The sequence below is a fragment of the Mesoplodon bidens genome, assembly GCF_964165515.1.
Source record: "Mesoplodon bidens genome assembly, chromosome: 7".
Taxonomy (NCBI): Eukaryota; Metazoa; Chordata; class Mammalia; order Artiodactyla; family Ziphiidae; genus Mesoplodon; species Mesoplodon bidens.
In genome coordinates this window covers 107,682,951-107,705,894 of record NC_138164.1, presented here as the reverse complement: position 1 = coordinate 107,705,894, position 22,944 = coordinate 107,682,951, and the positions used below count along the sequence as shown (strand labels likewise).

At 53.5% G+C, this 22,944-nt stretch overlaps 1 protein-coding gene across 1 annotated transcript in view; it reads left to right on the top strand.

Moving 5' to 3' along the window:
* The window catches only part of LOC308620849 (uncharacterized protein), a gene marked incomplete at its 5' end in the record, with an annotated part of 35,184 nt that extends 12,792 nt beyond the window's left edge, over positions 1-22,392 (top strand). The window contains 17 exons of the mRNA XM_081240741.1: positions 550-653; positions 1,186-1,346; positions 1,841-2,009; positions 4,113-4,236; positions 4,448-4,563; positions 5,519-5,733; positions 6,673-6,781; positions 6,918-7,298; positions 15,649-16,027; positions 16,388-16,491; positions 16,746-16,900; positions 18,135-18,303; positions 18,726-18,849; positions 18,992-19,107; positions 20,160-20,374; positions 20,485-20,593; positions 21,986-22,392. Of these exons, the coding sequence (XP_081096867.1) occupies positions 550-653; positions 1,186-1,346; positions 1,841-2,009; positions 4,113-4,236; positions 4,448-4,563; positions 5,519-5,733; positions 6,673-6,781; positions 6,918-7,298; positions 15,649-16,027; positions 16,388-16,491; positions 16,746-16,900; positions 18,135-18,303; positions 18,726-18,849; positions 18,992-19,107; positions 20,160-20,374; positions 20,485-20,593; positions 21,986-22,256 (3,021 nt within the window). The 3' untranslated portion in view covers positions 22,257-22,392. The remainder of the gene's footprint in view (positions 1-549; positions 654-1,185; positions 1,347-1,840; positions 2,010-4,112; positions 4,237-4,447; positions 4,564-5,518; positions 5,734-6,672; positions 6,782-6,917; positions 7,299-15,648; positions 16,028-16,387; positions 16,492-16,745; positions 16,901-18,134; positions 18,304-18,725; positions 18,850-18,991; positions 19,108-20,159; positions 20,375-20,484; positions 20,594-21,985) is intronic.
* Positions 22,393-22,944: the final 552 nt, after the last annotated feature.

Sequence of the window (22,944 nt, the reverse complement as noted above, 5' to 3'; positions counted from 1 at the left end):
GATCTGGCTTTGAAGGGAAGAGAGAAATGAAGCAAATGTGGAAGGGAAAGAGGCTTTAAGTGGAGAGACTGGAACACAAGCTAATGATGATACGGAGCAGTCAGGAGAGAGACTGAAGGTGTGGGATGGAGGGAGGTGGCAGTGGGAATGGCCCCTGGAGGAGAGAGGGGGCAAGCAGAGGGACCGGCCTTGCACAAGCGAAGTTGGGGAGCAGACACACAGGTAACCACAGGATGCAGGTGAGCCTGGAGGAGCTTGAAGACAGACCTGGTTGTGACAGCTGAGCAGACTTCACAAGCCATATGGCAGGCCACATGTGCCGAAGGGATGTCGTCATTACAGAACCACAAGGCAGGGACCCAAGGAGCCCCAAGCCAGCCTGAAGGGGGAAGCGGCACGGGGAGCAGGGGCCAGCCTCAGGGAAGCCAAGCGTGGGCGCTGGGGGAGGGAGCACACACATGGGGGCGCAGGCTGAGCGCGGCTGAGAGGCTGGGCTGGACTGAGCCGGGTGGCCGGCTGGCCAGCTGGCTCTCCCTCTCTCCTGCGCAGTGGGACCTGGTGTGCAACTCCAACAAACTGAAGGAGATGGCCCAGTCTATCTTCATGGCGGGCATACTGATTGGGGGTCTCGTGCTGGGAGACCTGTCTGACAGGTGAGACGCGGGGGCCTCGCCAGGGGAGGCACAACCCATGGAGACTCCCCGCCCCTCTCCATTCCACCCATGCACCCCCAAAGGGGCAAAGAGCTGGGGTAGCGGGGAGAGATGGTCCTTGCTGTGTGGCCAGCCCCTTTCAGGGCCACAGCCTTCTCCCTGTCCCAAAACCCCTACAGTTTGAGTCTTCCAGCCTCCCCAGACCTGGGGAAACGGCCTCAGTGTTTTCAGACACAGTAGTGGCCGCATGGCCGTGGAGGTGGGTGGATGAACGGCTGGGAGAGGAGAGGTCCTTTGACCCCTGCTCGGGTAGCTAAGCTGGCGGTGGAGGAGATCACTCATTAACTCAAACATCTAACTGCAAACCTGTCAACAAAAAAAAGCAATTACCAGCAAGGCTCTGTCTGGGGAGGGAGTTACATGCCCTGCCTGGCCCTTTGGGAGGTGGAGGGTCCAGCCATTTGCCCGGAGGCCTGCAGAGTCACTGTCCTTGGGTGGCTCACGGCAGCTAACGACCCTCTTCTTCTTCGAGCTACAGGTTTGGCCGCAAGCCCATCCTGACCTGCAGCTACCTGCTGCTGGCAGCCAGCGGCTCAGGCGCAGCCTTCAGCCCCACGCTCCCCGTCTACACAGTCTTCCGCTTCCTGTGTGGCTGCGGCATCTCAGGCATCACCCTGAGCACCACGATCTTGAGTGAGCCACAGGGGGAGGGGACAGGGACCAGGAGTTTGGGGAGCACCAGCCTGAAGCCAAGAGTGTGGCTCAGCCACAGGCACCAGGCGACCTTGGTCAGGCAAGGCGCTGCCCCTCTCAGGACCCCAGAGGCCCCCTCTGAACATATAACAACAAGCATAATAGCAGCAGCTTCAGTACTGAGGACCTACCCCGGGCCTGGCATCTGCCAGGTACATGATCTCGTTCAGCCCATACACACAAGTAGGTAAAACAAGGGAAGTCACCTGCCACTGGAGAGGCAGTCAAGACCGCAGGCTTGGGAGTCAGTCAAACCTACGTTTGAGTCCTACCTTCTTGAGCCTCAGTCACCGCATCTCTAAAATGGGGGCGATGAAACCGTAGGATCAGGGTCAGATCAAGCAGCCAACGGAGGGGCAGGAGCTGGTGCCCCTTCTCAGGAGATGCCCACCGCCCAGTAGGGTCTTAATCTGGTCCTTGGGTTCCTCCTGCAGGTGTCGAGTGGGTGTCCACCCGGATGCGGGCCATCAAGTCGATTTCACTCGGTTACTTCTACACCAGTGGCCAGTTCATTCTGCCTGGCCTGGCCTACGCCATCCCCCAGTGGCGCTGGCTCCAGTTAACCGTGTCCATTCCCTTCTTCGCCTTCTTCCTGTTGTCCTGGTATGTGACCCTCGTTTCCTCAGCCCCCTCCTTAGAGCCACCGGGATCAAACAGGAGGAGCCCAGGCCTGACCAGGCTGGCTGACTCTGTCTGTCCCGAGACACCCCATCCCAGGGAGGAGGAACCACACAGCGATGCATGCCGCGGGAGGGAGCGCTCGGCTGGGGGCGTGGGGGAGGTGAGGAGGTTAGGGTCAGGCTGTGAAGAGCACAGAAAGCCAGAGAGGCCTCGGTTTCATGTGGAGGGACAGAGAACGTCTCTGAAGGTGCCCGGGGTGCTGAGAGGCCTGACCAAACCTCCGTTTGTGACATAATCACACAGAAGGACAAACCCAAGTGGGTGGGGACGAGAGACAAAGGGAAGTGACCACGTGGGCAGGAGGAGCCTGGGGGATGAGTCTGAGGGGCATTTTGAAGGAGAAATCCTCAGAGTGTGGGGACTTCTGGATTTGAGGTATAAAGGAAAGGAAAGCTCCAACCTGAGAACCTGGGAGAATCAAGGGGTCTGGGGCAGAGACCTCGAGTGAGGACATGTGGAAGACAGGAAACCAATCTGTAGGTGGGAGTTGATAGCTGGGCCCAAAGAACAGGAAATAATGAACAAACTCAGGAGCAGAAATGAAGTCCTGGAGGATCCTTTATCCAGCACTTACTATGTGCAAGGCCCTGCTCTGGGCATCAACCCACATCATACCAATGCTTACGGCATCTCTGTGGGAAGGGGACATTAGTATTCCCATTTTACAGATGAGGAAACTGAGGATGAGAGAGGTGAAACAATCCTCCAAGGTTACACAAAAAGACGCAGGACTGGAATGGGGCCTCCATTTGAAAATGAGAATAAGCTCCCAAGGGGACGGGCAATCTTGCAGTGAGAGAGATAGTCAGAGAGTCCAGAGTGGAGTTCGGCATGTCCACAGCCTAGGATGGGAGCCGAGAATTGGGAGGCAAAATAAGGGCAGATGGTCAGCAGGTCCCTTCACTCTGAGCCTCGAGATTTTTCTAGGCAAAATGGAGATACCGATGCCTGTCTCCCAGAGTTACATGTGCCTGGTCCACAGGAAGGCTCACTAATTGGAAGCCACTGTTGTCATTATTCTCAGGGAGAGGAGGATGGAATCCAGGCCCTGGCTATGGGATTTGGGAGGAAGTCACCCATCATCTTGGTAGGCGCAGGCTGAGAAGACTGTCAGGGCAGAAATAAGACCACAAGGCCAGAAAGGCAGGTAGCAATGGGCCCAGGAAGCTGCCACTACCAGCAGGACCAAAGGTCTGAGGCCAGGTGACCTGTGTCCACTCCCCTGAGGGTCTCACTGGAGCCAGGTCCTGGGTACCTGTGGGGTCCACAGCCGGAACGGACCCCACCTGGGACCAGACTTTTCCAAGCATCCCTCCTTTCTCCCCACGCCTCTGCCTCCTCCATTTCCCTTCACTTTGTGACCCTCAGGGTTTGCTCAGGGGTGAACCAACCCCAAAAGCACAGCCCAAGGGTGGGGGAGAGTGAGGTTGGCCACACACTTGCCAACCCCAAGGCCCCATGTTGCGCTTGCAGACCGTCCCCCCACCCAGCAGAGTTGGCCTTTTGCAGGGAGAATCAAAGGGTCCTCGGACCCATTACCTAGACCACAACCCTAAGCTTAGCCCCCTTCCTAAGCTGCCCTGGGACTGCAGCCCTGCCCCCCCCTTCACCCAGGACCTGGAATTCGGCCCAAGGACGGCTGGGGACGTGGACGTGCAGGACCCTCCAGCTGTCCAGCTTCGAGCATGCCAACCTTCCCCAGGCCCCACCTGCCTTGGCCTGGGGCCCGAGGCTCCTAGCTAAGAACAACACCCAAGGATAACAAGCTGCCCGGGGTCGGGGGCAGGGGAAAGGCTCTTCTGGAAAGGGAAGAAGAGATCTCTGGAATTTGTGCCGCCTGCAGGCAGCCCAGGTGCAGAGCTTGACCAGGTTTAAATTCCATGAAACCTGCAGTAAGGCAGCTGGGGTTTCTGGTCTTCCTAGCCTTTGGCCCTGGCTCTTGATCTTTTTCCAGCCTCTCAGAAGAACTTCTGGTGTTGGGAGGTGGGGGGTTGGGAGACACTGTGACTTGATTCTGGCCCCCAGGTGGCTGCCAGAGTCCACACGTTGGATGATCCTGTCTGGAAGGTCCTCCAAGGCCCTGAAGACATTCCGGCAGGTGGCGGCCTTCAATGGCAAGAAGGAGGAAGGAGAAAAACTCAGCCTGGAGGTAGAGACCCAGAGGGACTGTAGTCTGGGGCACGAACCCGGGCTCTGCTCTTGGACTCTCCCGTCCTCTTGCCTCTGCTTCCCCTGCTCACAAGCCTACATCTGATGCCCTAAGCAAGCTTTTCCAAAGCCAACAGGCCTGCACCTCCCTCTCTTCTTCCTCTGCCCACCAGCTGGTCGCTAATAGACCCCTCCCCTTCCTCTGCCCCAAGGAGATCAAACTCAACCTGCAGAAGGAGATCACCTTGGCCAAGGCCAAGCACAGCATAGCTGACCTGTTCCGGACGCCCATCCTGCGCCGTGTGACCTTCTGTCTTTCCCTGGCCTGGTAACCCACCACCTCTCACTGCCCACACCCTAGCACCCCTGCCAAGCAGGGGTCATGAACAAGGCTTCTGGCAGGCTCACCGAAGGGCAAGACCTAAAATACCTGCAAGAAGATTCAAGGGATCCCCTCCTCAGGGCTGCCCCAGTCCAGCCCCAACCCCAGTAATCTCTGGCATCCCTGCCCCACACCCAGGTCCAGCCATAAGGGTCTGCTTCCTTCTGGGGTCACACCCACCTCACCCACAGGGCAAATGCTCCAAACACCTTCACCAGCTCACATCCTTACCATGTGAGCTGTGCCTCTCTGCCCCTTCCCCCCACTGGTTCCGCTCTGCCCTCTGGGACCCCACAGAACAAGCCTGGCTCTCAGGGCTTCAAGATTTAATGACAGAAATTGTGATTCTTCTAAGTCTTCTCTTTTGCCCGACATCCCACATCTCCTTCAAAGCCCTTTCCATGACCTGGTTCTGACGCCCTTCTCATCCTGGCCACCCCCATGTGAAAAGGATTCAGTATATCCAGGAACTCTTCAAAAGGGATCCCACAATTCTGAGAGGGGGAGGGGAGGCATCTGACCCATGTGTGCAGCCCTGGGGACTTTCACCTCCCACAGCTGAATGTTAAACCATTACCCAACAAAGAGAGATTGTTTACTGCCTCCTTTGGTCTCCAAGAGTCCCTCCAGGACCTATATTCTCTGGAGTCAATTATATGGCACTTTGTCACCATACCCTAGACCATGTCCATGTCAGACATAACCAATCAATCCCAGCACTCTCTCACTGAGCCCAGACACAATCTCAGAGGCCTCAAAAGAGCACTGAAGCAGCCCCTATCAATCTGTTGCAGTTGGGACAAGAAATGAAACTAGTCATCATCCTGGTGACCCAATGAGCAGTAGGGGGAGAGGCCCCCACCTGGCTGTGGGTCCTAATCAATCACTCTCTGACCCTCAGGTTTTCCACCGGTTTCGCCTACTATAGTTTGGCTATGGGTGTGGAGGAATTTGGCGTCAACCTCTATGTTCTCCAGCTCATCTTTGGTGGGGTTGACATCCCAGCCAAGTTCATCACTATGGTCTCCATAAGCTATCTGGGCCGGCACACCACGGAGGCCGTTGTTCTACTCCTGGCGGGAGGATGCATCCTGTCTCTCATCTTTGTGCCTTCGGGTGAGAAGCTGTGTCGACCCCCAGAACCCTCCGAAAAAGGCTGACCCGTGAGACCAATGTGTCTGTGGGCCTCACAGGCTGGGAAGTGGGGTTCCAGGGACTCCAGATCTGCTGAGTCTGCCTCTAATTCACTGTGTTACCTTGAGCAGCCCCCTGTACTCTCTGGGGCTCAGGTTTCTCTTCTAGAAAATAACACAGGTGGGCTAGATGATATCAAAGATCCTTTTCAGGGCTTCCCTGGTGGCGCAGTGGTTGAGAGTCCGCCTGCCGATGCAGGGGACACGGGTTCGTGCCCCCGTCTGGGAGGATCCCACGTGCCGCGGAGTGGCTGGGTCCGTGAGCCATGGCCGCTGGGCCTGCGCGTCTGGAGCCTGTGCTCCGCAACGGGAGAGGCCACAACAGTGAGAGGCCCGCGTACCGCAAAAAAGAAAAAAAAAAAAAAAAAAAGATCCTTTTCAGATCCGACTCAGGGCAAAGTATGGTGGTGTCTACACAGTGAGAGGAATTGCTCGGGATTTGGATGTTGCCTGGGTGACATTGCTGCAGAAGACAAGCTTGGATGGGGAAACATCAGAGCCCAGTGCTCAAGGAACACCCCACAACCTACTCCACCATGACCTTGGAAAAGCCACTTTTACTTTATATAGATGTTTGTGTGTTGATACACCTATATCCTTCCAAAGGAACTGGAGATATTTTAGGACAAAAACAGATACAACAAAATATGAGAATAGGGAATCAGAGCCAGGGAAAACCCCAAATGCAGCAGGACGCAAGCCTGCGAAGCACTGGGAATAGCAGAAGGGCTATTACTCAGCTTTAAGTTTGGATCTGAGCTGTCTGGCAGCCAAAGCAAAAAGGGAGACAAGGTCTCTGAGGAGTGAGAAAACTCAGGGGCTCCTGAGCCCCAAGGTCTACTGCGTTTTCTTTCCTCTGCAGACTTGTTGACCCTGAGGACAGTACTGGCTGTGTTTGGGAAGGGATGCTTGTCCAGCTCCTTCAGCTGCCTCTTCCTCTACACGAGCGAGCTATACCCCACAGTCATCCGGTAGGTGCTGGGCCTGGAAGCGGCCTAGCCAAAGGATACAGGGGCAGGTGGGATTGTGGCCCCTGTCCAGGGGTCCCAGAGCTGTTCTTTGAGAACCCACACAGAGGCTGCCAATCTCTGCTCTGAACTCTCCCAGGCAAACAGGTATGGGCATAAATAACCTGTGGACCCGCGTGGGAAGCATGACGGCCCCACTGGTGAAAATCACCGGGGAGCTGAAGCCCTTCATCCCCAATGTCATCTTTGGGACCATCGCCCTCCTGGGAGGCAGTGCAGCCCTCTTCCTGCCTGAGACGCTCAATCGGCCCTTGCCAGAGACTGTTGAAGACTTAGAAAACTGGTCAGTCCCCTGTTTCTGGCCCCTCCAGTCCTCCTCCTTGGGGAAGCCCAAGGCTTTTCCTGAGCCCTCTTTCCCTAGGTCCCTGCAGGCAAAGGAGCCAAAGCAGGATCCAGAAGCGGAAAACGCATCCCAGAGGATCCCTCTGCAGCCTTGTGAACTGGGCCTGGGCCCCAACTGAAGGCAACAGACCCTCCTTTCCCTGCCCTCCAGAGACTAATCCCAGCCAGGTCCTTGCCTGTCTCTGGGCTCCACAGGCACCTTGGGGAGGGCCCTGGGTGCATCTATGCTCCTAGGACACAGTCTTCTAAGAGCTTGGTGGAGGTATCTCCACCACCACCGGAGCTCCCCAGCCCACCCCTGGCCAGTTCAAAAGTTTGGCTACAGGCCTTTGCACACCCCACCTTGCCCTCACCTTCCCTGCAGCCCAGGCCCTGCCATTCTTCTGTCCAGCCCTTCCCCACTGACCACTTCTCCCATTGTTCCCACTCCCTTCCCCTTGCTCCCACCACTTTCTTCAATGGGAGTTTTCAATAAACAGCAGTGAAGAACTCAAGCCATGCTGCTCAGGAACAGGGGTGGGAAAGGGGGCAGGGCCTGGTATGGACATGTGAGTATGTGCATCTGCCCATCCACACTGGCATGTACATACAGGTGTGGGCACACAGGTACATGCAAGGTGGGCTGATGTGAACACGTGTGTCCAGTGTGAGCACACTGACGTGTGTATACGCCAAGCCTGTATTAGTCGACTCGGACTGCTATAACAACATGCCACAGACAGAATCACTTAAACAATTTCTTCCTCACAGTTCGGGAGGCTGAGAAGTCCAAGATCAAGGTGCTGGCAGACTCAGTTCCTGGTGGGGGCCCCCTTCCTGGCTTGCAGATGGTCAGATACCTTCTCACTGTGTCTCACATGGCGGGAGAGAGATGAATCGAGCTTTCTGGTTTCTCTTCTTTTAAGGGCACTAATTCCATCATGACGGCCCCACCCTCATGACCTCATCTAACTCTAATTACCTCCCAAAGGCCCCACCTCCTAGTACCATCACATTGGGGGTTACAAAGCAGTCTATAGCAAGTCCTGTCCTTGGAAATACCACGTGTGTATCTACGTCCCGTCATGCATGTGAGCACTTGACTAGATAAGCCCAGAGTGGCTGCAGACGGAAGCCAGGGCTCCTCCAATCCCGACCTCCTTCTCCCTGCTCACCCCAAGTCTCTGATCCATGTCCCAACCCTGCGCCCACCAGGCAGCTTTGTCTCCTACATAACTGAGAAAACTGCAACCGTAACTGAACATTGTAGACGTCTGCCACCATGTTTCCCAAGTTTCCCCCAATCACAACAGAAAGTCCAATCCTCCCATTGGGGCTCTGCATCCAGCCTCTCCCACCAGCAGCCATCTGCCTTCTCCTTGGGTCTCTGCCCTTTCCCTCTCTCCTGGCTCCTTCCCATCACCAGTTAAATAAACCCAAATCTCTCCTATCTTAACACAAACCAACCAACCAAACTTCCTTGGAGGCCACGTCTCCCTCCAGGGCCACACTGTCTCTTTCTCCACTTCACAGCCAAACTTCACAAAGCTCCTGTCTGCCTCCCCTGCCTCCACCCTCTAACCTCATCCAAACTTCGCTCTGGCTCCCATCCTTCTCTGAAATTGTTTTCACCAACAACACTCATCATCCCTGTGCCAAATCCATAGGTCACTTGTCATCCCTTGTCTTACTTGACCTCACAGCAGATTTCGTTCTATTGGTCATGGCCTCCTTCCTTGGTTTCTGAGATGCCATGTGCTTACAGCTCCCTCCCACACTCTGGCTGCTCCTTCTCAGTCTCCTTTAGGGTTTCCTGTAAAATGCTATGGTGATCACTTTGTCCCGCACCCACACCTTCCTCAAGGGTCTACATTCCCCAGAGCCTGCTAACTGAACAGTTAACATGACCCTGCACCTCTGGTCATGACTGACTGGACAAGAGGGCACTTCAGGTCCAAATCTCATTAATCACATTTTCCCTCCAGGCTGGAATTTGGGTCATGGAAGTTCTAGTCCATCTCTTGTTTCCTGTCCTGAGAAGGCAAGTTAGCATGAAGGTGGGCTGGCCCAGATAAAAGTAGAGCAGAGAAAATCAGTTGCAGAGAAAGAATGAAGCAGGTGCATGGCGGGGGGTGGGGAAAGACATGGGCTCAGATAAACAGATAAACAAATGGTGAGATCATTTGCCTTTATTCTTTTTTTTTAATTTATTTTTGGCTGCGTTGGGTCTTTGTTGCTGCGTAAGGGCTTTCTGTAGCTGTGGCGGGCAGGGAATACTCTTCATTGCAATGCGTGGGTTTCCCATTGTGGTAGCTTCTCTTGTTGCGGAGCATGGGCTTTAGGCATGCGGGCTTCAGTAGTTGCAGCACGTGGGCTCAGTAGTTGTGGTTCGCGGGCTCTCGAGTGCAGGCTCAGTAGTTGTGGTGCACGGGCTTAGTTGCTCTGCAGCATGTGAGATCTTCCCTGACCAGGGCTCGAACCCATGTCCCCTGCAATGGCAGGCAGATTCTTAACCACTGCGCCACCAGGGAAGTCCGTGCGTTGATTCTTAATGGATTCCAGGTCCCAATTCCCTCTCAGCCCTGGATGCCCTTTCTGTCCCTGAGTTCTATCAACTATTTTTAATTCTCTGAATAAACTCCTTCTTTTCAAAGATAAACTCAAGTGTTTCTGTTCCTTATAACCAAACAATTCCAAAAGCAATTCCTTTATCAGCTCTTAATGATCATCTCTCAAAACTCTTCCTAGGACCTCTTCCTCTAGGATTCTTTACCAGCACTGTCCAGTGAAAATATAATGCAAGCCACTTGTGTAATTTAAAAATTCCTAGTAACTATTAAAAGGATGAAATTAATTTTAATACTATAATAATATTTTTATTTAACCCAATATATCCATATATTACCATTTCAACATGTAATCAATAGAAAAGTTATCAATGAGATACTTTATAGCCTTTAATTCATACTGAGTCTTCAAAATCCATATGTGTTTTACCCTAACAGCATATCTCCATTAGGATTAGCTCAATTCAGGCGCCCAGTAGTAGCTAGTGGCTACCATACTGGACAACTCAGACACACAGCAGGGCTTCAATTATCAGCCACGGAGCTAATTACTCTCAAGTCTGTATTTAGATATTTGTGAGAGAGTGCTTAATAAACGTGAACTAAATCATATTGCCCCCATGCTTCAGTTTTTTGGTAACACCCCATCGGGATGAAGTCTAAACTCTGTTACAAGGCCCATCATGATCAGGCCCCAACCTGCCCCAATGGCTTCAGTTTTTAACACCCTCTACCTTGCACCCTGAAATCTAGCCTCATTTCACTTCTTTCGGTTCCTAGACTGCAACAGCTCCTCTTATGCTTGCCCTTCATGCCTGCCTGGCACCTGACTTCTCCCCGTCCCACCTCCACAACATTTGACTTAGGGTCAGCTGACAATGGGACCATCAATGTCTCCCCTTGGCTTGAGTGGGTCTCAACCTGCAGGGAGAAGAATTGGGCTCAGTGAAGTACACTGGCTCTCTCACCCCATCCCCGTCTTTCAGTTGTCCAGAATTCAGGGTGGCTCCCAGGACGTCCTAGCTGTTCCTGTGCTGTATCCGGGGGTTTACTGCAAAGACACACGGGAAGGTAAAGGAAGATGCCCAGGAAAGCAGCTCCTAGTCACATGTTCAGGACTCCTGGTGACCTGCGATGCTGGTGTCAGGATGTACTGACCCACCCCCCCATATACGCCATTCCTCTGGCCATTCCCAACTCCCTATCTGGATTCCACCCTCTCTCCATGTCTGCTTGTTCCTCCACAACTCCAGCTCCTCCCGCTTTCCCTATTTGCTTCTCTCTGTCCCTGAACTGGCTCAGTGAATTGCCACCCAATGTGGAGCACCTCACTTGGAGGGCGTCCTCATACTGAGCCACTTCATTGGTTACTAGACTCATATCCAGCCTTTATTTATTTATTTGTTTGTTTGTTTGTTTGTTTTTGTGGTACACAGGCCTCTCACTGTTGTGGCCTCTCCGGTTGCAGAGCACAGGCTCCGGACGCGCAGGCTCAGCGGCCATGGCTCACGGGCCCAGCCGCTCCGCGGCATGTGGGATGGTCTTGGACCGGGGCACGAACCCGTGTCCCCTGCATCGGCAGGCGGACTCTCAACCACTGCGCCACCAGGTAAGCCTCATATCCAGCCTTTAAATGGCAGTCTTTGGATTAATTTCTAAGTAGCCAGGCCACAGGCATAAAGCTCACAATTTGGCTTCTTGATCCGAATGTTGTTGTAGGCCTGGCAGGCACTTGGAGTCTGCCAGACTTCTCTCCAGGTCAATCATTTCAAACTCACACTTAGGGCATGTGATCTGAGCAAGAGTGTTTTCTTTATCTGTAAATTATTTTATTTGAAAAGTCTCACAAAATAATCAACATCAAAATCACAGGTAGTCACACACCTTAAATCCCATTTAGTTAATGGAATAAAATTATACAAAATCTGGATGTCTCAGAAAATCTGGGATATGTGATGGCTGCTAACATAGTAGAAAAAGCAATGGAATCAGGAGGGCTGAGTTCTAGATTTGCTTGCTGTGTGATCCTAGACAAATCCCTTGCTTACTCTGGGCCTTGGTCTCCTCATCTGCACAATGGAAGTTTTCACCTGTGTGATGGTGTTCATCACTAATGGCACGTGGTTCTGTGGCTCTTGGCCAGTCGGAAGTCCTCAGATTTGACCCCTTCTCGGTGAGCATGGCCAGAACTTAAGTGCACATTCCAGTGAGCACAGGGGAGTCCAACTCTGGGTGTTTAATGACCCAGAATGTTCCTAAAGGATAGTTCTTGGCTCTACAAATCATTTGCCAAGGGAGCAATTCCATCCAGAAACTCTCCATGAGCTGAGAGCCTGGTGGGGAATCCCCTCACTAACCAGATAATTCCAGGAGCCAACCACAGTTCAGTCCCTAGAGTTTCCAGTTGAGCCTTTTCCAGACTTAGGCTGGCTTGGAGCTGGTCAGACACTAGGGAAGGAACTCTTCTCCCAGGCAGGACTGGACACAGGCTCAGAGAAGAAGGGTGCTTGTAGGGGCCCACAATCTCCCCCACTGCACTTGGCACTCCACCCACTCCCCCATGAGGGCACCAAGTCCTGGCAGGAGACTGGCCCCAGAACCCCCAAGCTGTTTGTCCAGCTGTCCTCACATCCCCAGGCCACAAGTTTCCTATATACCTTGGCCTGGAAAATGTTGTCAGGCATCTGGACACCCATGGGGTCCCAGCCCAGAACCAACACAGGGTGGGAGGAGGGAAGCTGGGCTGAGCCTCATACCTCTCTGGGCCTCCCCTATTCTCTTCTGTACATATGAGGTCACATAGTCACCAAGAGCTCTTTAGCTGCGCAGTCCACACCTCCAGAGTACCAGTTAAGAACTTGGTTGGTTTTGAAGTTAGACAGAATAGGTTTGAACTAGCGTAAGACTTTATGTACCCAGGACTTCAATAGACAATAAACAATCCCCCAACTTCATACACAAAAGTGTAGTTTGTGTAAACTGTGCGATGTTAACAGAGCATCTTGACTCCTTACAAGAGAAGTCAGAAGTCAAACTGCTTCCCCTCAATAAGACTTGGAGATTTGTGCCCAGAAGAATTGAGAAATGCCCCTTCCCTTCACGGCCCTTCGCATCAGCTAATTTGTACAGGGCCTGGCATACCTCCTGTAAAACTATGGAACCCTAATAATCCATTGTGTTCAGACATATGCCAAAATCTCTGAAGTGGGCTAGAGGAGCAGTCACTGGGTGGCAGATTTCAGAGAGGGACAGCCAGAGACCCCAAATGGAAACACACCATGAAGGGCAAAAAAGAGGCTAATATGGTAACCCAAGCCCAGCGATCGAGTTAGAACATGGTGGGAAAGGGTGTTGGCCTGGACACAGGGAGACCAGGGTCTTGATTCAACCACTCCAGTGGCAAAACTGGCTGGGTAGGCGCAGCTAGGGGAAGACTTGCAGCACATTGGAGCCTGCAAGTCTGCTGTTATTCTGGGGAGGCAGAGGAGTTCTCATGTTCACCTTGCAAACATTTGCCCATTCAAATAAGCATGTGGGGATTCTTAGAAATATGTTGGTAGGAGTCATCCATCTGACTGCACTGTCCTTTGCCAAGCAGGTATGGGATTGATCACTATACAAAAGAAGTTTGAGGACATCTTTTAGGGTAGGGTTTCTTAGCACTATTGACATTCTAGCTCCAGAAAATTATTGGTTATGGAGACCTGTCCTGTGCACTGTAGGATGTTGAGTAGCATCCCTGGGACTCTACCCACTAGATGCCAGTAGTACCACCACCCCCAGTGGTGACAACCAAAAATGTCTCCAGATGTCCCCTGGGGAAAAATCTCCCCCACTCAGGAATCACTGTTCTGAGGGTAAGATGTGCCCAGGCACACTTTCTCTCTAAAATCAGTGTGATAGTATCACCTTTTTACCAGAAACAAACAATAAGAACAGCTCATGGTCACTGAGCCACAGGGCAGGGACCACCTTAAGATCTTTACCTGTATTTGCTCATTTAACCCTCCAACAACCCAATGAGGTATACACAACCATTATCCCCATCTTGCAAACAAGGACACTGAGATACAGAAAGTTTAGCAACTTGCCCATGGCCAGCAAGTGTGGAGTGAGGATTTGGATCCAAGTAAGCTGACTCCAGAGTCCATGGTTTATATAATGTACACTATGCAAAGTAAAGCAAGAAGCTGTAATCCACTCTGTTGACATCCCCAACCCAGGATCCAACCAATCGGATCCCATAGAAACCCATCCAATCAGAGCTTGGCACTGCCCTGAGCAGGAGTGAACTGGACGCAGGAACCAAACCGTTGGGGAAATCAAGTGAATGTCTTAGAGTTGTGGCTAAAAGTAAAATAAGTTCATGCTCATTGTGAAGGAGGAGGAGGAGGAGGAGGAGGAGAAGAAGAACAAGAACAAGAAGAAGAAAAAGGAGGAGGGGGAGGGGGAGGAGGAGGAGGGGAGGAGGAGAAGCTATAGACAGAAGACAAGACCAAGGGAAATTTTGAATCGGGATGAGAAAGAAAGTAAAAGCTGAGGTACTGGAAGACTCGATCTACATCACATAAGATGTTGGTCTTAGGTCCCACTGCTTCAAAAGCAGCCTCTGACCTCTATTGTGTCTTCCAATTGAACAAAGCCGTGGTCCTATAAGATGTAAGCTGTCCCCAGAAGACCAAAGACCGGGGTTGCCAATTTTAGCAAATAGTACAGGATAGTGGGAAGCAGCCGCATAGCACAGGGAGATCAGCTCGGTGCTTTGTGACCACCTAGAGGGGTGGGGTAGGGAGGGTGGGAGGGAGACACAAGAGGGAGGGTTTATGGGGATATACGTATACATATAGCTAATTCATTTTGTGATACAGCAGAAACTAACACAACAATATAAAGCAATTATACTCCAATAAAGATGTTAAGAAAAAAAAAAAGAATACAGGAAACCCAGTTAAATTTGAATTTCTGATCAATGAATACTTTTTTTTTTTTTTTTTTGCGGTACGCGGGCCTCTCACTGTTGTGGCCTCTCCCGTTGCGGAGCACAGGCTCCGGACGCGCAGGCTCAGCGGCCATGGCTCACGGCCCCAGCCACTCCGCGACATGTGGGATCATCCCGGATCGGGGCACGAACCCGTGTCCCCTGCATCAGCAGGCGGACTCTCAACCACTGCACCACCAGGGAAGCCCCAGTGAATACTTTTTTAGTAGAAGTATGTCCCATGTAACTATTAGGGACATTCTTAACACTAAAGAAAAAAATTTCTTTGATGATCTGAAATTCAAATTAACTGGGCGACCTGTATTTTCTCTGGCACCCCCTCCCCACGACGGTCCCTTTGGATCCTGCCCACTAAAAGGGACAGAAGCCCCACAAGAGGCCAGCACACTTCCCAGAGCCCCATCCCCTCACTAAAAGGAAGACAGAAAGGTCCCACCCTGTCCCCTCCTGCCCCCAGATGCCCAGTACAATCTGCTCCCATCACCCCCACTTCAGTCCACCCTCTCCTGCCCTTTATACCCATGTGGAGAAATTCCACTGATACAAGGATACTTGGAGGGTTAATCCTTCTGATACCAAGTCACACTTTAACTCATTCCCTCCAGGCCAAGGATTAAATACTGCCCCTGTAGGGGTCAGCGCTACAGCAGACCCTGAAAGCTGAGAAACACCCCACACACTCACACCAAGTGAGGAGTGGCTGCCAAGGAAAGGGAGGGACGGAACAAGGAGAGAGAAGGAAGGAGGGGCCGCCTGGCCGGGCTGCTGTCCCCCCTACAGAGGCAGCTCAGATTCAGTTCCAGGAGCAGCTTGGCTGCGGAAGCAACGGCAGTCCCTCTCCACCAGGGAACGGCAGCAGGCAGACCGGCACACAGACGGAGGGCCTGGGACTGGACGTCCTCAGCCCCCAGCCTCTCGGCCAGGCCTGGCCCCATGGCCTTCAATGACCTCCTGCTGCAGGTGGGGGGCGCCGGCCGCTTCCAGCAGATCCAGGTCACTCTGGTGGTCCTCCCCCTGCTCCTGATGGCCTCCCACAACACCCTGCAGAACTTCACTGCCGCTGTCCCCACCCACCACTGCCGCCCGCCTGCCGACGCCAACCTCAGCAAGGACGGGGAGCTGGACGCCTGGCTGCCCCGGGACGGGCAGGGGCGGCCTGAGTCCTGCCTCCGCTTCACCTCCCCCCAGCGGGGGCTGCCCTCTCCCAATGGCACAGAGACCAACAGCACGGGGGCCACAGAGCCCTGCACCCACGGCTGGATCTATGACAATAGCACCTTCCCTTCCACCATCGTGATGGAGGTGAGGAGACCTGGGCCCCTCTGTGCACCATCCAGAGTGTGCTTTCCCCTCTGAGACACACACACACACACACACACACACACACACACACATACATATACACATACACAGAGACTGTCTCAAACTCTCCAGAGGCCAAGATGGGAAAATGGAGAAAGGGGTTCAAGATGGGGGTCTTTGTAGGAAAGGGGGAGGTGGGAGTTGTAGGGGTCAAGAAAAGCCTCTCAGCTCCTGGGGCCAAAGAGAAGAGTCAGAGGAAGAGGGTGACACAGGCCTCAGAGGGCCAGCCGGAAGGAGGGCAAGGGGCTGCCCTGCAGCCCAGGCTCACCTTGGCCTGACCCTTGCCCCCTCTCCCCACAGTGGGACCTCGTGTGTTCTCGTAGGGCCTTACGCCAGCTGGCTCAGTCCCTGTACATGGTAGGGGTGCTTCTCGGAGCCATGATATTCGGGCACCTGGCAGACAGGTCAGTCCTGGGCAGGGCCAAGGAGCCGGGCTGGGACTGGGGGCTCCTCACCTGGGCTTGGGGGGCCTAGGTGGGAGGTTGGCATCACCAGCTGGGGCTCGTTTGAGGACCTATAGCACAGCCTCATGATAAGTCACGGGTCCTGCAAAGACCCCCACCCCAGGGACTCACCCAGGGCAAGCGCCCCTCTCCCAATTTAGCCTGGCCCTGCTGGTCCTCAGGACGCCTGCTACAGGTCTTCCTTCCCCCGACAGGCTGGGCCGCCGGAAGGTGCTGATCTTGAACTACCTGCAGACGGCTGTGTCAGGAACCTGCGCCGCCTTTGCTCCCAACTTCCCCGTCTACTGTGCCTTCCGGCTCCTCTCGGGCATGGCGCTGGCTGGCATTTCCCTCAACTGCATGACACTGAGTGAGGGAGGCTGGAAGGGCAGGGCAGGCCCCTACCCACTCCCCTCCGACCACCCAGCCCTGCAGCCCCTTTCCAGCCTCCTCTCCCAGCCCACCCCTCCTGCACTCAGCCTGTCCTGCCCTTCCAGCCAACATAACAGCCTTTTTCCCGGGGCTCACACCATCCTGACCTCTCATTTAGACATGTGATTGCAAAGTCCATTGTTAGGGCCAGGTAATTCCCATAAATGACTGAAGCAGACAACAGGCATTAGGCAGTGGTGAGGACTGTCTCTGAAAGATAGTCACATCCATCCAGAGGGGCCACAGCCACTCAGCTGCTCCAGCCAAGAAGTCTCAGGGCTGTCAGACCCTCCCCCACCCTTTTTTATCAGTGTAAAATATCCCAATTTTTTTAACATTTGCAATTCATTCTCATATTTTTAACATAGGGCAAGCCAGCATCATATAGACCAGACACATTTATGGACTGAGCATGGCCTGTCCATGAGTCATCAGTGTGCATCCTTGGATAAGTCACCCCCCTGCTCCCTGTTTCTCAGATGAGGAACCTGAGGCTGGGGAGAAGGGAGAGGATTTACCCAAGCTCATTCCTCAAGCCCAGAAGGGAATCTAAGGGTTTGGGATTCTCCAGACTAAAGGAATTAACCAGGACAAGGCTAGGGCAGGGGCAGGACACCTAGAGAATCCAGTCCCAAAGGCCAATCTAAGTCTTCAAGCCACTGCCCCAGCTGCCACATCAGGAGCCCACAAGGAACGAAACTGGACCTCTTCAGACAGAAGCAGAGAGGTGGTCCCACTCCCACCTCAATTCTCCAGAGTAGAGGAAAGCTACTGTCTCCTCTGAGCTGCTCTGGCCACTGAGGCTGAAATCCAGCCCAGACTGAGAAGGACCAGAGGGGCGGGTGCTGTTGAGGACGGAATGAGTGGTCAGAGATGCTCTGAAGGGAAAGAGGACGCTGGCCAGGACAGTAGGTTGGAGAGGAGCAAAAACACACAGCAGGGGAGTGGAGGGGACAACTCCTGGGGATGCCAAACCTACCTCCCCATCCCCACCTCCATCACAGGTCCCCCACTCCCCCTCCCATGGCCCCCAACCTCGTTTGATGTATCTTCCACTGAGCCTTGGGACAGACCAAGGTTTGAACAGGGAGAGGGGTCTTGGTGGGCTCCACGGGTCTCCACCCACCTGGCACCCAGTAAGTTCCACCACTCTGTTCTAACCCTCTTTTCAGATGTGGAGTGGATGCCCATCCACACGCGGGCCTGCGTGGGCACCCTGATTGGCTACGTCTACAGCCTGGGCCAGTTTCTCCTGGCTGGTGTGGCCTATGCTGTGCCCCACTGGCGCTACCTGCAGCTGCTGGTCTCTGTGCCCTTTTTTGCCTTCTTCATCTACTCCTGGTGCGTGGGGCCCAGAGGGATGCGAGGGACAAGACTTCCCCCAGATCTCGCCCGCAGAATCAGAGAAGGTCAAACCCAGGCCAGTGACTCAGTGTGACCAATGGGGAAACTGAGGCTCTGGGCGGAAGGACTTGCCCCAGGGTGTCTGGTTCTCTGGCTTCCCCAGCTCCCCCCAGCTCTCCAGCCTGCCTGCCTTGCTCCCTTTACCCAGCACCCAAGGGCTGAGCTCCCGTGTTGGGGAATAAGTCATCACCAAGCTGGGCACTGCCTTATGGTCCTAGAGATTGGGGTGTGGCAAAGTCCTGGGTTCCCACTCTTACATAAAATCCCACTGCAGACCTCTGGAAAGCCCATGCCCTACCTCCAGCCCCAGTGACTGGAACTGAAGCCATGCCAACACCCACGCTCACCCCTGCTCCCAGGTTCTTCATCGAGTCGGCCCGCTGGTACTCCTCCTCTGGGAGGCTGGACCTCACCCTGAAGGCCCTGCAAAGAGTGGCCTGGATCAATGGGAAGCGGGAAGAGGGGGCCAGTCTAAGTATGGAGGTGAGACCCCTGAGACCTCCCATGACACCCCACCAGGGCTCCACCCCTAAACCCAGGACTCACAGGACTTCTCTGACTGAGGAGCTAGGCTGGGAGGAGCGTCTATGGAAGTCCAAGCCCTGAGCCCTGTCCATCCCAGCAGGTGCTCCGGGCCAGTCTGCAGAAGGAGCTGACCCTGGGCAAGGGCCAGGCCTCGGCCATGGAGCTGCTGCGCTGTCCTGCCCTTCGCCGCCTCTTCCTCTGCCTCTCCATGCTGTGGTAGGCCCAGACAGACAGACTGATGGACAGACAGACAGACCAAGAGACAAAAGACTGGTTGGGGAAAGAGTGGACGCAGGGGATGGAAGAAGGGAGACAGGAGGGAGGAAGTCAGCAGACCAGCTATGAGGGGCAGGAATCCCCCACCAGAGAGAGTCTTAAAGAACCAGATGACCTCCAGCCTCAGTTTGCCTCCAATCCCCAAACTGGGCATCAATCTCTCCATATTCTTCTCCTTTTATCAGCTCTGTTCCAATATGGAAACACTTCATCGGTACTGACGGGCCGCAGAGTCAACCAAATTACATCACAAAGGCAGAGACGAGGCTGGCTTGCAAAACATTGAGAGACATTACTGGCCTTGTGGTGCCTGCCAGAAACACAGGCACAGGCAAAACTCATCTCTGAAAGTACACTCTGGCCAGGGTTGAGACCAGCCAAAAATCTTCCTTTCCCACTGCAACATCACCCATTACCCCTCTCACGTGCTACTCTCCCAACCCCATCATCATAGCAATCCCATGACAGTCAAGAGAAACATGGTCAGAAGGAACAATCCTACCAATGAATTCTTTGCTTCCAATTTGGGATTTACTCCAGGCGGTGGGTTCTGTCCAACAACCTGAGCTTTATATTCTGGGCTCTTGACATCTTAAGAAGCACAACACCCATCCCAGGACCACGGACAGGTCCCGGAAAACTGGCCTCTCCCAACACCTTGGCCCTAAAGATATGGCTTTGGATATCCACTTGTCCTCCCTCAGTCCAGTATTAATAGATAAAATAAAGACTAAAACTGTGTAAATCCTACATGGCAACTAAGTGAAAATTCCCTAATACACTGGGGACACTATCAGAAGACTGAGAAATCTGGGGTATTGGAGGACTACCCCAATACTTAAAGTGCATACTAAATAACAGAAGAAATATTAGGCGAGGTAGATTCCAGATTCTTAAGTAGGGTAACCTGTGCAGCTCACCCCTGTTTTGGATGAGCACCCCCTCCTTTAATCTTCCTAACAAACTCCATACCCCTCATCCCTCCCCACTAGGTTTGCCACTAGCTTTGCCTACTATGGGCTGGTCATGGACCTGCAGGGTTTTGGGGTCAGCATCTACCTAATCCAGGTGATCTTTGGTGCTGTGGACCTGCCTGCCAAGCTCGTGGGCTTCCTTGTCATCAACACTATGGGCCGCCGGCCTGCCCAGATGGCCTCACTGCTGCTGGCAGGCATCTGCATCCTGATCAATGGGGTGGTACCCCAGGGTGAGCACCCATGAACATCTTGGTCCCTCATCCTTGGCCACACCCCCAGACATGACCCAACTTCTCAGCCCACACTCCCGAGATCTGCTGAGCCCCTCTCTTCTCTCTAGATCAGTCCGTTGTCCGAACCTCCCTTGCTGTGCTGGGGAAGGGCTGCCTGGCTGCCTCCTTCAACTGCATCTTCCTGTACACTGGGGAGCTGTACCCCACAATGATCCGGTGAGTGGGAGCTTAATGGGAGGGGCTTTGGGGCAAGACATTCCCCCGCACACAGGTCAGACCCAGAGCACAGTCCAGTATGCCCCAGCCCAAGGCGCCCTCCCAGCACCTAACAGTGAAAGGTCTACATCAGCCGCTCAGTACACACTTAGGCTGCCCACTAAGCTCTTACCTGACCTAAGGGGAAGATCTGAGCCACCAACTGGGACAGGGTTGGAGGCCAAGAAGACACATCTCAGAGGCAGTTAATTGAATGGAGGCCAAGAAGACACATCTCAGAGGCAGTTAATTGAAGTCTCCCCTTGATCTCCAAAGCACAAGTTAGAAGCTGCCACAAAATCTAAATTCCATCTTTAACCAGGTAGTATGTCTGAAACCAAAGACCACAAACATGAAAGTAATTTTTTGTCACAGAGCAAGCACTTAATAACGGTGATTCTGGGAGTTGTATGGATAAATACAGCACTGCTTTTTTGAGTGCCAAGGTTGCATGGAGGGGGTATTTTTGCATGAAGACACCAGAAACACATATCTATTTTAAGAATGGGATGCAAAACAACAACAACAACAACAAAATAGAATGGGGTGCAAAATTCATATGAGATGTCAAAGAAATGGCAGGCTTCCCTAGGCTACTTGGAATGAGAACCCCAAGGGGTCATGGTTACTGTACTGTACTTTCAAAGGATTTCAGCTGAAAGAACAATAGTATAAGGTAGTACTATGTGCCAGGCGCTGTCAAATTGTTTACAAATATCAACTCTTTTGGTCCTCATAACACGCTTATGAGGTAGGTACTATGATAATTCCCATTTTCCAAATGAGAAAACTGAGCCACAGAGAGGTTAAGTGCCTTGCCCAAGGTCACATATCTTATAAGTCAGGAAGCTTAGATTTGAAACCAAGCAGTTTATCTCCCTAGTCAAAGTTTTTAACCTCTGCTCTCATAGAGAATGTTCTTAACATATTCTTAACATGCAGAGTCCAGGTCCCGTCCCCTGGGGATTCTAACCCAAGAGGTCTGTGTGGAGCTGGGGCAACTGTAAATGAAATCCCTCAGGTGATCTGAGAACAACTGGCCGAACTAAGCTAACTCAACCGTTCAGGAAACTGTCCAGAGAGGGCAAGAGACTTGCCCAAGGTCACATAGCAAGTTAAAGGCAGAGGCAAAATTCAGTCTCCTGATTCTCTGCCCAGAGCCTTTCCCAACCTGTTTTTTTTTTTTAATCTCCAAAATAAATGCCAAATTGGTTAGCTAATCAAATGGGGAACAGAGCAGGCACCAGCGGGTCTCCTGGGGCTGGGCCCGAGCTGCCCTGGCCCCAGAGTCAGCCAGAACCTCAGCATTCATGCCAGAACACTAACCGGCACCCATCCCCCTGGGTCCCGCAGGCAGACAGGCTTGGGAATGGGCAGCACGCTGGCCCGAGTGGGCAGCATTGTGAGCCCACTGGTGAGCATGACCGCCGAGATCTACCCCTCCGTGCCTCTCTTTATCTACGGCGCTGTCCCCGTGGCTGCCAGCGCTGCCACTGCCCTCCTGCCGGAGACCCTGGGCCAGCCACTGCCAGACACTGCGCAGGATGTGGAAAACAGGTGGGCCTCCACCCAGAGACAGCAGAGACTCTCCCAGGGTCACACATCCAGGCTGGGGTGGCATTAAGACTCAAACCCAGGCCTCCTCTTCCAGGCCAGGGCTCTTTGTCCCTGTGTCCCCAATTGGCTGAGAGTCTCCTGGAGTCCTTCCTGGGGCTCACGGCTCCAGGGAGTGGCAGATGTTTGGGGCAGAGAGCTGGTAGCTGGGCACACCTGAATGGAGAGCCCCCTGGGAGCCCCAGGCTGGCCTGGAGGCTGCATACCGAGGGCACCACTCTCCCGCCCACCCACCCACTCCCACCTGCCACAGGAGGAGAGGGAAGAGGAGGCAGCTGCGACAGGAGCGAAAGCAGATGGTCCCGCTCCAGGCCTCAGCACAAGCGAAGGACGGACTCTGAGCACTGAAAAGGAGCCTTACAGAGCCCTAAAGGAAGACAGGGTCCTACAGGTCCTGGGCCACTCACAGGAGAAGGGGGAAGGGGGAATGGTGGCCCAAGTGTTGGGGCTATGGTCCAGGGAGCACTCCCCAGGGGCCCCCCTCTCTGAATAGACGCCACGAAGACCGCATATTAAAAGGTTTGTGCGCAGCATCTCCCTTTGTCTCTCCTGTCTCAAAAGTAACAGCCACTCCGCTTCAGCCAGCTTCCAGTCCAAAAGAGCATACAATCCAGTCCCCACCCTCAATCCCCAGGACTTCACAAACCATCCCAGGCAACTGGAGAAGAACCTCTTACCTTGGCCCGCTCCCCTGTCCC